At 37.5% G+C, this 13602-nt stretch overlaps 1 protein-coding gene across 1 annotated transcript in view; it reads right to left on the bottom strand.

Annotated features, from left to right (window-relative positions):
• Nucleotides 1-8047: 8047 nt before the first annotated feature.
• The window catches only part of LOC101737864 (protein embryonic gonad), a 115312-nt gene continuing 109757 nt past the window's right edge, over nt 8048-13602 (bottom strand). Inside the window, exon 3 of the mRNA XM_004927079.5 lies at nt 8048-10433. Coding sequence (XP_004927136.2) covers nt 9531-10433 — 903 coding nt within the window. The 3' untranslated portion in view covers nt 8048-9530. The remainder of the gene's footprint in view (nt 10434-13602) is intronic.

The following is a 13602-nucleotide window of genomic DNA, read 5'->3' as shown; positions in this document are numbered from 1 at the left end:
AAAAAAAACGTTTTATAAATTCTATAATTTAGGAGCTAAAAGTCAAAGTTCAGATTATAATTTTGTAATTTAGCGTCACTAAAATATAAAAAACAAAGGTATTCTACAAGCTATGTATAATTAGAACGATTATTGTACACCATGAGGCGATTGCTTAATCTCCGCAGGTAACCTCATTAGCCTCCAAATAACTAAATTACGTTGTAACATGATCAAATTAAAAAACTATAAAACGAAGAATTCGGTGTAATATATTTCAATTTATTTTAATGTAATCGTAAATAATAAAGATTAAAAAATATACAAATTCAGAAAAACCTATGAAAACTAAAACATTGAAAATCTTGTGCGTTTCTGATGAAATTAAAACGACGGCGTTGTGATGTCCATGGGCTCCAGTGAGCGGATGACGAGCCTAAGCACGACAAGTTTGATTTAAGAAGATTGAGCTCCAAGAATTGTTATAATAACATGTATTATAATGGTCTAGGCAAAATATTAGCGCTAGATAATTTCGGGACTGCCTGAAGTACTGGAAAAGATGTCTTCCGTAAGCAAGATGCTGCCCATGATTATTATTAATCTGTAAATTTAATCTTAACATCTCTTATCGTAAACAAAATCTTTATGAAGTCAAATTTGGCTAGTTGGTTTTATAAGCAATATTTGAGAAAATGAATCATAAATTCTTTCATAATTACCTACTGACTGAATATAGGATAGTCCCAGAATCGAAAATGTTAATAGATTAGCGAGCCCCCTGTGGATATTTTGTTGTATAGAATTGACTAATGATTTATTTATGCTTATTAGTTAGCGAATCACAATATAGCGACACGTGCTTATGAATGCTCTGTGCATGTGTACAACTGAAGCCTTATTCAAATCGTGGTACGACATGTACACGTTCAAATGTGTCAAGTCAAACGTTTAAGCGTTTGTGGTTGTACGAGTATGAGAAGCATTGAACGACACGGTGACACAGTAGTTACCGCCTTTGACCGTTGGACCGTTGGGTCGCGGGTTCGATCTCCACATCGGGTGTGTGCATCAGCATTATAGTGAGAGACAAGTATGTTTGCTCTTTGTAAGAGGGGCTTAATGTCTGTCTATTTTGACACTTATTATATATGGGTGGGTGTGTATATATAAGTATATAAGTACTCGTTAGTGTCTACTTCATAATACGAGTATAACGTTCAAGAACAAAGGATTTTTACAATAAATTATTATCTAGTCCATCGTTAAAAAAGCGCCCTGCGTTGATCAATAGCTTGACTCGTGTCCCTTGTTGCCGGTGGACCAAAGTACCATGTTATTAAAATTTTAATACTTTAATCTTTAGTTGTTCTCGTGAAAAAACTAGTTTTTGTAAATACCAAATGATGTTTTTAATAAATACGGAATATAGAAGACATAATTTAATACGACGCGAGATGCACAATGGGTCGGTTCATTAAGAAGTGTTGATGTTTCGAATCAAATCAAGTAGTTTCCTAGGATTTTTAAAATAATCATTAAATTTGACATATCAAGTCAAAATATATCGTATTTACAATTTATTTCAATATAATATTATAAATTTTAATAAGAATACTATTTTGAATAATTTTGAAGACAGATATTTAAATATTTTTTTTATTGGAGTTTACTCCTTTAGAATCGATTTACATATATAGGCCCGGGGTATGAAAATTATGGGGACCAAAATCGTACTAGCATGTCACACGAAATGCGTTATGCGCCTGATTGCGCATGTCACACGAAATGCGTTATCGCAGGTGACGCCGGGCTGCTGCGCCGGCAGTCCGCCACAAAGCCTCGTACTGATCGCGCGTTTCTCTCATTATTGTATTTTCATATATTTGTTAGTCGTTTGTTTTGTGTCTCGTTAATTTGTTAATAATCTGTAGTGTATCGTGTTGTCGTAATATAGAACTATTTCTCGTATTGTTTCGTTTAATTTTTTATATCCAGTAAACTCCAGTCGTGCGTCGGAGCGGACACACACACTTTTTGGAGTTTACTCCTTTAGAATCGATTTACATATATAGGCCCGGGGTATGAAAATTATGGGGACCAAAATCGTACTAGCATGTCACACGAAATGCGTTATGCGCCTGATTGCGCATGTCACACGAAATGCGCGCCGGGCTGCTGCGCCGGCAGTCCGCCACAAAGCCTCGTACTGATCGCGCGTTTCTCTCATTATTGTATTTTCATATATTTGTTAGTCGTTTGTTTTGTGTCTCGTTAATTTGTTAATAATCTGTAGTGTATCGTGTTGTCGTAATATAGAACTATTTCTCGTATTGTTTCGTTTAATTTTTTATATCCAGTAAACTCCAGTCGTGCGTCGGAGCGGACACACACACTTTTTTTTTTTTTATGTGATTTTTTTCTGGTTGATATATTAATTTGTTAGATTATTTATTTTACCAGAAATAGATTCGCTTTCCCATATCTGTATTTCTCGAATGACTAGATTTGGTGGTTGGAAGTTGGTTGGAGGTGATCCTGTGATCTTTGTGTAGTCAACTCTTCACGAGTCGGCCGTGCTCCGTGAAGAGAGGACATTATATTTTGTGCTACTATCAATGAAGTCTGAAGGTACAGTGTATCCTTGCCATTGATGGTGCCCAACTTCTTGCAATCAGGTAATCCGCAGGTACTATATTTGTGATGATAATTGTTCACGCAACACGCATACAAGAACACAAACAACTTTCATAAAGATATTGTGAGTCCACTTAGGAATCTGACTAGAAACTCGTGATGCATTGGACAAGGCCACGACGTTGAATCTTCTGTTAGAACTAAACCAACACAGACCAGACAGACGTTCTAATCAATATGTGATCTCGTCGTGACGTCACAAGTTTGAGGCAACGTTCTGATCGTCTCATGTGTCCGAGTCCAAGCTGAGACAAACAATATTAATCGTTTAGACTTTAGTACAAATATGCTAACGACATCGGCATCGACAGAGCCGCCGCGTTTAATAATTTTCAAGTGTCCCGCGATCGACTACAGACAATAATATTTTGGGATTTATTGTAAATTTTATCTGTTTCAAGTATCGAAAAATATTAAATTAATATTAATATCGTTTTACATGTTTATAACTTGATCGCCTCCCTCGCGGAACCGATAACTGCATTCGATTATAAATTCTTCTTCAAATATCCTCTTTTATTTTGCTAAAGAAGATATTCATTTTACGTGAAGGTAAAGATCATTTTTTGTATTGATTGAATTAATTTGATGTTGGGAAGTGCTCATTCACACTGGTCCAAGTAACTTTAGATTTTTACTGCTATCGAGGACAGAATAACCTGTAACTCGCCTGGTGGGAAATAGTCACCATCGCTCTGGGAATTCAGTAATGCTAGACTTAGAAAGTTAAGCCCAATGTAGCCAGTCTCAGCTAACCGTTCAGCATCCTTGAAATCTGGAAAAACAAGGAAATACTACAGTACTCGGCTCGCACCCGGTCGGAAATACTTACTAAAGCTTGGTGGTATGTAGTACGTGGCCTCTTACTATCTACTGTGGATGTACGCAGCGGGGCTGATCCCTGCTCTAGTGTGGTATAAAGTATGAGACAGAACAATAATTTTCTCAGAGCACCTTTACTGGTGCCCTTACAAAACTTACGTACGGTACAAAGTAGTGGGAGTATTGTTTTCTGCTACCAGAAGATCAATCTCTAGAGCTCTCTTCCGTGTGGAGCCAACGGGCGTAGTATGCATTGTGCCCTGCATAAAAAGGTACCACCAACTAAAAGGAGTGAAGCGTTTCTGGTTACCAATGACTTGGCCAGTAGATAGCCAGACATACCATCAAATTGAAACTTTTACTGAAGGTACCAAATTTGATGGTGATATTTAGCTCCCGATGTTTTTAGAGTTCCCCAAGTGGGCCGTGAGCTCGTGTGACAAACGAGTGCAAAAAGAATTGGTCACGGTAAAAACTAGCTCTAAAGTATAAGTAGGTCGCTGCAACTCAGCTGCGACAAACCGTGATGTTCATCCAGCTGAGGTCGGCTCATATTTGTTTTTCAGTAAATGTGAAGGATTCAACGTATCGTGTCTTGGAAGTACGGTCACAATAAAAACTTAATTGAATTTGTGAGTTGCTCTGGTTTGTGTGCGTGCGGTGAAGTTTCGATAAATCAGGTGTCACGTGTAACGAGGGCGTGTCCGGTGCCGGCGAGCTGCCTCAATTAGCGCACACTGCTTACTTATTCGAGCTCAGTACTTTAAATTAAAGATGTTCGTACAGTCAGAAGCTGAATAAAAGTGACTTGTAAATAATTTTTGAAGTGAAACTTCTTTAGAATCGTTGTGAGGCTTCTGAGCCACAAGATGGTATACAGCAATATGGGGAAGACGAGTGTTTGAACTATATGTACTTTTGTCGTATTTATATTTTTTTAAACTGACATATTGAGCCATACTAATATGAAATTAAGCTTAAAATAACAGTTTTATTCATTTTATTATTATATTATTTAAAGTGAATTTTAATTTAACAGCTCATATTATCTCTATCTAAACGAATTATTTTTTAAAACTTTTCGTAGCATAGTAATATACATATTATGTACCTGAAGATAATAAGATATGGTAGGATAATTGTGTATTATTTATGTAATGTGATTTGTGCATAATATTATTTGAAATCAGTATAAATAAATGTGAATAAAGCTGAGCACAAGTAAGTAATCGTGGTCTAAAGGATAAGTCTTCCTTTACATTCGTATCGAGCCACGCGACTGTGCCGGTGTAAAAAAGCCCGCGGGCAGGTACCAAAAATGTAGAATTAGAGTATTATTACTGATGCCTTTATTTATCTCCCAAGTCACTTGTAAAGTCTGTCTGTCTGTAACATTCCATTGCATTTACAGAGTAACCTCGGGATGCGCGTTGGAACTGACGTGCACAATTTTTTTTTTACTGTCGTCGTGCAAATATCCATATTATTATACGAGTATATACTAGTCGATATGTAGAGTAGAGAATTTAACTAATGGTAATGTATTTATTAGCTTAAACTTGAACGATCCGTTGCTTACTATGTATTTCTGACTAGTTCTACAGTATTAATTATCATTTCAATCGAGATCGATCGATTCGATAAAGGAGACCGATTTTCAGGTCGTTGTATTTGCAAGTGAGGTCACAACTGAAACGTAATACTTTTATTTATTTGTACTTTAGTAAAATAATATTTGGACATCTTTTGCTGGTGGAAATAAAACATTTTATATCAAAGTACTATCAGATAACACAATTTAATGGCAAGAAAAAATTCGCGATAAATGAATTCAATACATAGTCGGAACATTATAATTTTGTTACAACCAGTACGTACGGCAAAAGAATGCATAGTTCTCATTATGTGAGTTAACGAGTTACATTTCTTTCAGCGCCGAAACGCCGCGCCGGTCGCAGCTCGGGGATGAAAGGTTCTCGCCAAAAAATGATGATTTGTTACTTTGCACTACCACATAACTCCAATTAAATTGGATGACGAAAACCTAATGACTTACAAAAGAAAATATACTTTAAGTCTTACACTTAAAACTCGAATTTGTACACGGATTGTTGGCGTCAGAATTGGAACAGTGAAATATAATTACATCAATTAGATTGTTAAGGATTTATTATTCCGACTCCATAAAAAGTAAGTGGAGCGCAGAGTGTCACAAATTAGGGACCACTTTTTTGAAACATATTTTAAAGATTACAGTAAATTATTAAACATATCTGAACATTATGTTGTTGGTTTTAATTGAATGTTTTTTTTTTTTCGTGTCGGTACATGGTAGTAAATATCCCAATTTGTAGTTGGCTGATTGAAAATTGTAAGCGTTGGATAGAAATCTCAATTATGTGCGTAATATAAAAAACTTACTCCTGCACATTTCGATCTAATCGTTATGGATTTACAAATACGAACAATCCCTCTGTGCGTCTTGTGTCCACAGATGAAGTCGTCACGGCCTAAGCTGCCTAAGGGATGAGATGCCTGTTGTATTCGTATGCGAGCGATGCGACTGTGCCGGTAGACGGATTTCGCTGGCAGGTACTTAAAGATTTTTCACGGATGACCTCCAGGGTGAAGGAATAACATCGTCTAATAAAAATAAGACCCGCAAAAATTATAATTTACGTAAAATCTTGTGATGCAATACATCTAGCAATAATGTAATCTAATGCATCTTGTAAGCCCACGCGGGTAGGCATCACCACCCTGCCTATTTCTGCCGTGAAGCAGTAATGCGTTTCGGTTTGAAGGATGGGGCAGCCGTTGTACTATATAAACTAAGACTTAGAACTCATGTCTCAAGGTAGATGGTGGCATTAACGAGGATAATATCTGTAGACTCCGGTGACCATGTAACACCAGGTGAGCCGTAAGCTTGTCCGCCTGTCTAAGTAAAAAAAATCATCACTAGTCATTATTCAAATTTAAATAACGTTAACTCACTCGTATTGGATCGGGCATTGAATTGAATCAAGGAAACAGTAGTTCACGGTAGCAGCACTGCATATCACAGCGGCAGCACCAAACGAAACTCTTGCTGGACAAAATAATATTTAGACTCAACGATTGAGAGTTGAAATTAGTGGAGAGTGGTGCAAGCTCAACAACAAGCTCATGAATAATTCTGTAAAAATGCTCGGATGGGAACGCGATGGTAGGAAGCGCTCAAATCAAACAGGAATTCATGAATATTTAGGGTGTTCGTTTTTATTTTTGGTTGCGTTTGGAATTATCTTCTGTGAGAGGAACATCTGAATTGTTAATCAGAGTTTACTTTGTTTATTCTCGTGCGTTCTCACTGGAGCTTCGTCTTAGGTTTAGATTTATAAACAAACATGTCTCCTAGAGGCTTCAAACACTGTCGAAAGATCTTCATAAATAAAGTCTTTATTTTGTGAACTTAAGAGTATTTCCTGAATGTATTCAATATAAGTTTGCTCAATCTATTCTATTGTTCTAACAATGTAAATGGCATTCTCGTCCACTACGGCAACGTCTTCTCGATAGGTCTGTCGAAGCAGTAGTAAAATCAACTATAAAATTTTATTATAATTTGCCGTTATATTAGTTATCAGTAGAGCCTGCGCGGTTAGGCACCGCTTTTCTACCTATTCTTCTTCTCCTTCTTTTGAAGTAACTATGCTTGCTCAATTGAAAACATACTGGTAACAATTACGTTGTTGGCGTGACACTATTGGCATTGGCATTAAGATGGCAGCGGTTACGATGGTTGTGATGTCTAGTGGTTTGTGTAACCAGTTCACAACAGGCGGACCCGTTTGCTCACTTGCAGACCGATAATGTGAAGATGTAAACGAAATCGTATTTAATATATAAATTCAGAAAAAAATAACATTATGTTTTTTGTAAAATGTCCCCAATTCCCTCTAGTTCAACGTTTGCTACGTTCAACTAAACCAGCGGTCGGGGAACCGGGGTAAATTACCCCAAATGGGGTAAAATGAAATTTTTGGGGGTCAAAATGAAACTTTTGTGAGTAAAAAGTATATATTGAAGTGAAACTTCTTTAGAATCGTTGTGATTTCAAACTCGATGAAACGAAATGAAATGAAACGAAAAATAAAATTTCTTTACGAAATTATAATGGGGGCTATAATATGAAAGATGCTAAAAGAATGCTTTTGTTCTTCGCCATGGGGTAATATCGACTTACGCAAAAATATTTTGGGGTAATAATTAAAAAAGTTCCCCGACCGCTGAAGTAGACGAATATACCTTCAATATCCATGATACTAAAAAGATTTAGTGTGAATAATAATTATTTCAATTTAAAGAATAAAATACCCATTTTACAATTGCGGTTCATAAAAAAAGAGTTATATTTTATATAACATGGTGACAACAAACTTAAAGAAAAAGATATCTGAATTCAGCTATTTGTGTATGTGTTTCTGGAAGTGTGTGTCTGACATTGGATAAATAGAGAAGATGGGCTGATAATAACGATATGTCGTAGTCAAATAAAACAACGCAATAAAAATGAATTCACAACTATTTATTTTTCCAAAATATATTAATATTTACTTATTAAAAAACATAAAAATGTAAACGGTTATAAAAATATCGTATCACACAGTAACAACAATTAATTAACTATCTCAGACTCACCATTTATAATATGACATTACTTGAGCTTGAGCTTAAACCTTGACTGAACCCACGCAGAAATCAGAACCTAAATATTTCTCAAACAATTTTTGGCACATATATGTGTTTTCAATAGGATAAGGTCCATAGCTCATTGACTGTATATAGTATGTATATATTATATTCTTCTGCAAAAGCATGAAGTTTTTATTCAAAGACGTAAATCTATTGCAACCAAAAATATTATCTAATAAATATTTTTGTCCTCTAATTTTGAAATAATTACTTTCACATAATTATTACAAAATTCTAAAATTTACTTTAGTTTTAGTAGTTTTAATTTTTTCTGAATATGACTTGAAATGGTCCTAGTCTTAGATCTACCTATTAAAAATTCACATTTTACGTATCTAGTATTGGCATGAACATTTCAAAGGAATGAATAAAAATCTCCAACAACTATACTAGCAACAAACAACAATATTATAACACGCAACGCAACGCAGGCACCAAGCAATACGATTAAACTAAATCTGAGAATGTCACATGAACTTCAACAACCGACTCTTTGAGACTCTTTAATTCAGGAGCCATGTTTAAAATCGTGTTAAAAACCTCATCCAGAAATAATCATAAATTATAAAACTTAATGACTGATTAAACTGGCCTACACTAAAAATAAATACTTATAATTCCGCTAATGAAATTAATTTTTACATCATAATATATTCATAACAATTATTTTTGTACATTTAATTTTGAGCTTCATTACAACTGGCCTTAATCCCATTTTTAAATAACTAAAATCTGGTAAAAACTGGCACTTAACACTGGCACATTACATGACACTTATTCTAGTATTTATTTAGTGCTCTTGAAATTCTCTCGTTTTTAATAAAGATTTTATAAAATACATAATTTTAATTTACATATCAAAACTCGCCATTGGCTTGTTTGGTTAAAATGATAGTATTTATTTATTAACGAGAGTATTTCAAGTTTTCACAAATTCACTTACACATATTTACATAAATATGTATGTATGTCTAACGGAATCACAATAACGACCGCAAGAGCACTTGCTACTTGTTGTTGTACAATTACAAATGGTACAGTAATTAGTTTAGCACGGTGCAGCTTGTGAAACCTATCTACTTAAAAGAAAATTTCAGGACATGTTACTCGTAAGCACAATGCCGTCAACTGTCTACAACTTAATCAGAGACTTGAGTATCGTAAAACACGTCAGGTAGGAAGAGAAGGAATGTACAGATCTTAAATACTGTATGGCAGAGTATTCTATATTATACGATAAGAAGCTAACTATGTACACATCATTATGATGACATCGGGTCCCCGGTTAGAGTAGCTCAACCAGTTAATGGAAGCTCTTCAGTCCTTTTGGGAACAAGAGAAAGGTCCAGAGGATTCTTCATCATGTCTTTGCTTGATTCGCTCAAGTCGATGCTCAGTTCGGGCTCTGAGTCGCTCACTTCGTCGTTTTTGGGGCTCCTAATTAGTACTGCGGTCGATTTGATGGATAGATCAATGGGTTGGTCTTGATCTATCGCCACCCCCGCGACGGCTGGCGAGTGTAGGAGCAAGTCGCCACCATTTCTGTTCGACCACGTGGTGGCCGCCGGTGGAATCGGTCTTTGCATCACTGGAAGGAAAGGTCTCGGTGAAAAGCTTGGTGATGCTGACATAGAACTGAACGGAGAGGGCAAGGCTGGTTTTCGTTTTTTGACATCTTTACTTTGATTCCTAATGGCCTGTAATCTGACATCTTTATCGCTCAGCGGTGACGATGCCGGTCGGAAGATGCTCAAGCCGCTAGTGCTTCTTGAACTGTTGTCATCTTCAGGGTCCGCGGAAGATGCTCCGGAATCTGAAGGTGAAACACTCTGCCGCATCACATCTTCTGTGAAGGGATTCTTTTCTGAATTTTTGTAATATTCTGCGAGGGCGGCAGCCGGAAGCAAGTTTGTGGGCAAGAAAGATGCATTCATGGAGGTGTTGAAAGTCGGTGGAGATTTTCTATTTTGTATGTGCTGCATCTGTTGATGCTGTTGCTCTTGGAGAAGGCAGTGGATTTTGAACCAGTTGGACCTCCTGCCGTACCGAGAGCCGGACTTGGACATTCCGACTAGAAGGCACTTCCGTAAGCGGCACGCCTTGCACGCCGTCCTGTTCTTCTTGTTGATGACGCACTCGCCGTTGTTCTTGCACTCGGAGATCGACGACAGGTTGTTGTACGTGCGCCCGAAGAACGACTGCAACAAACAAAAACATCACCTCAATAAAACATCCTCATAATGTAGTGTTGTGTAACGTCATAAAGTCTGACACGCTACCGGCGGATATTATAAAAGGGCGTACAGTTTTCGTAAGAAAACAGCGAAGCCAATTTCGTGTTACAAGTGCGCATTAATTGAGAATAAAATATCGACAAAGTTCCGCAAGCCGCGAGTAATTGATGCGCGATACACTTGAAAAAATCATATGGGGGTCGAACCGATTCGTCCCGCGCGGAATTAAAAATTAAATATCTCAAAAAAGTGATCATAAAGAGTCGGGCCAACATCTGGGTCAGAGCGAATAAGGCCGTATCTCACACTTAACATCGGGCTCTGGGCTGCGGCCGACTCATCACGTAAATAATGGGAGTCTTTCGCGAATTTTAAATAAATTTGGATGTCCTCCCGCTGCGAGCGGTTTCCAGTCTCTTCTTACTCAATTAAACTCGTACAAAAGCGTAAAATATGTGATTGTGGTGGAGCTGCCCGGAGATACGGGCGCCGGTGCGTTCTCGGCACTAAATAACGAAGCCTCATTACTTGAGATTACAACAATATTTCGGGACGCAATTTGCATTTATTGCTATCGCGTTGATTTGCGCGAAACGATTTGAATATGAATGTTCACATTTACCTATCCAATTACATTCACAATGTGAAACGTTTGAGAACTTTTTAATTAAAAACATCGAAATGAGTTATATCCAACGCGCCGCTGGACATTATTATGTTATAACTGTAACGGCTTAGTATTCCGCGAACGATAACTGATAGATGTCAACAAGAGCAACGACGAGGCCACATGGAATCTAATTTTTGTAATTGCCACGGTGCCGGTGTTCAAACATGTATCGGCCTAATACATGCGCATGATGACATCCACGATGAAGGAATACAGAATGCTACCAGTTCCAGTTTGAGGGATGATTGATAGCGGTAAACAGTCGCTATACAACTGTTACTTCGAGCTCAAGACCTCTGAGTCTCAAGTTGAATGATGGCATTCGCACTGCCATTACTATGGGTCTGCGTGTCCGTGGACTTCGGTGATCCGCTAACATCAGGATAGCTGTGAGCTCGTTGACATACCTAAACGAAAAAAATATATTGCAGAGCGTGCCCCAGCTGCGTCTCGACACGAGATGAAGACGCGACGCGGACGTGACTCACCGCCTGGGCAACTTAATGAACTACTGATCGTATAAGGTTCCTGTCCCACCGAAGCAAGCATCGGTAAAACGTACTTTTCATTATTTTAACTATTTCTACTGCGAAATAATCATGAACCCTCATTAGTTCCACTTAACGCAAAGTGCTGGGTTATTAGTGGCATTCAACGCTTTGTGATGTCAGAGCGTTTGGATGACCATTGAACACCAGGTCACGCCGTACAGCGTTGTATTGACTGACGGTGACTAATGTTCATCCTGAGATTACATTATGACAAACAAACTGACCAAATACTATCATGTTATAAAAAAAAAAAAAACTTACGTTACGGACGTTTTTTCCCGGTTAAGGTACCCCTCCGCATCGTCCCATAAGGAACTTCGTCCAAAAATCATAAAATTTAAAGTAAAATTCTCTGATAGGCCATCGCGAACATTCTAGCAGTCCGTCACCCACAATTTGACGAAGGCGGTGAGTCACGAGATTAGAAACCGTAGATAGGAAGGTTCCCGGCGGGCGAGGGCGCGCGTTACACATCGCTTCCTAATTGAGTGGCAGATCGACGTGACGATCGGTCACACGCGGACTCGCAAAGATCAGACTTAGATGCGCCAAAAATGAATTCATGTCCATTGTTATAGAGCTGAACTGTAACGGGACTCACGATACTTGTTTTTGTGCGACAACTTTACACGTAGACTAGATTAGGAATATCAGGTGGAAGACACAACGTAACGCGTGCCTGCCATCATGTCATGTGTAATATAATTGAATCCTTTTAAATCGTGGAAGTTGATCCGGAACATGCGTTACATAGTTAGGTGATTTGGTGTAAGCTCCATGTGTGCTAGTTATGATACGGTCTGCTTCAATCCTTGGTAGAAAGGCGAGCTCCAACACAGCACTTAGAATATTAAACTTAAAGCAAAATTATTTCTGCTTATTTCATCTTTGTACTGCTTTGTTGTCAGTTGACTACACTTGGCTGCAGGGCATGTCGTAGGATACAGCCACTTAATGGTGAATAGTCACCACCACTCATAGTACCACCACATAACTCATAGTTAATACAAAACGTTATAAAGCTCATAAGATTCTCAACTAATAGAAAAAGCTAATCCTCCATTCGCTGAACTCTAGCGAATAGTTCAACAGCATTAAAACAATTCGAGCACGTTCTGTCTCTTACATGCAAACGAGTGACATCAAAATTGCTTAATGAGTGGAACGGGCGCATCACATAACTCACAGACGACGCGTGACGCGACACGTGACGCGACCCCGCAGGAACGTCTTAATGTGGAGCCTTTCAGTGTCAATCGTCCAGTCAGCAGTCACCAAGAGAACGCATTCAGCGGACGACGCTAATGCTTTGGGAATGAGATTAATTCTATAATCGTCCTTAATTTCTGTGTATTTGCACTTATATGGTAAGCTAGCTGAAGAGTTTGCATCTTGTGAGCAGACGAAGATAAATGTTTACGTTTAGTAGCGCCTTAATGGGTGGATCGGATTTTATTAAATTCATAAAATGTAAATAGTACTTAATAATATGTATATGTAGGTGTAAGTTTTGCTGCGATTTAAGGTCTATGAACATTGCTCCATTGCTTGAGTAATGCCGTTTCAATTTAAGTAAACTGATCCCAAAAACTAAAAAATCCTAAATCATTATTCATTTGCTGCGTTAAACAGAAACGGAATGAGTTTTTGATAGTTAGTTAGTGTTAGTTAGTGCACCCTGCACAGACGCCGTGCGTCAATGAAAATTATTAACATAATATATTTATGTAACGTTAAACAATTTTCAAAATTAACAAAATGGAGCCTATGTAAAACAAATAGATTATAGTGTGATTAGTGGGACCGATCTCAAAGGGTATTCACACATATGTGGGCGTAATTGCAGATAATGTAAACTCTAATTACATAATAAATATTAAGAAAATGAGACATTAATCTATATAATATTTAA

Source organism: Bombyx mori, chromosome 11 (genome assembly GCF_030269925.1).
Source record: "Bombyx mori chromosome 11, ASM3026992v2".
Taxonomy (NCBI): Eukaryota; Metazoa; Arthropoda; class Insecta; order Lepidoptera; family Bombycidae; genus Bombyx; species Bombyx mori.
This window is presented reverse-complemented; position numbering and strand designations above follow the sequence as displayed.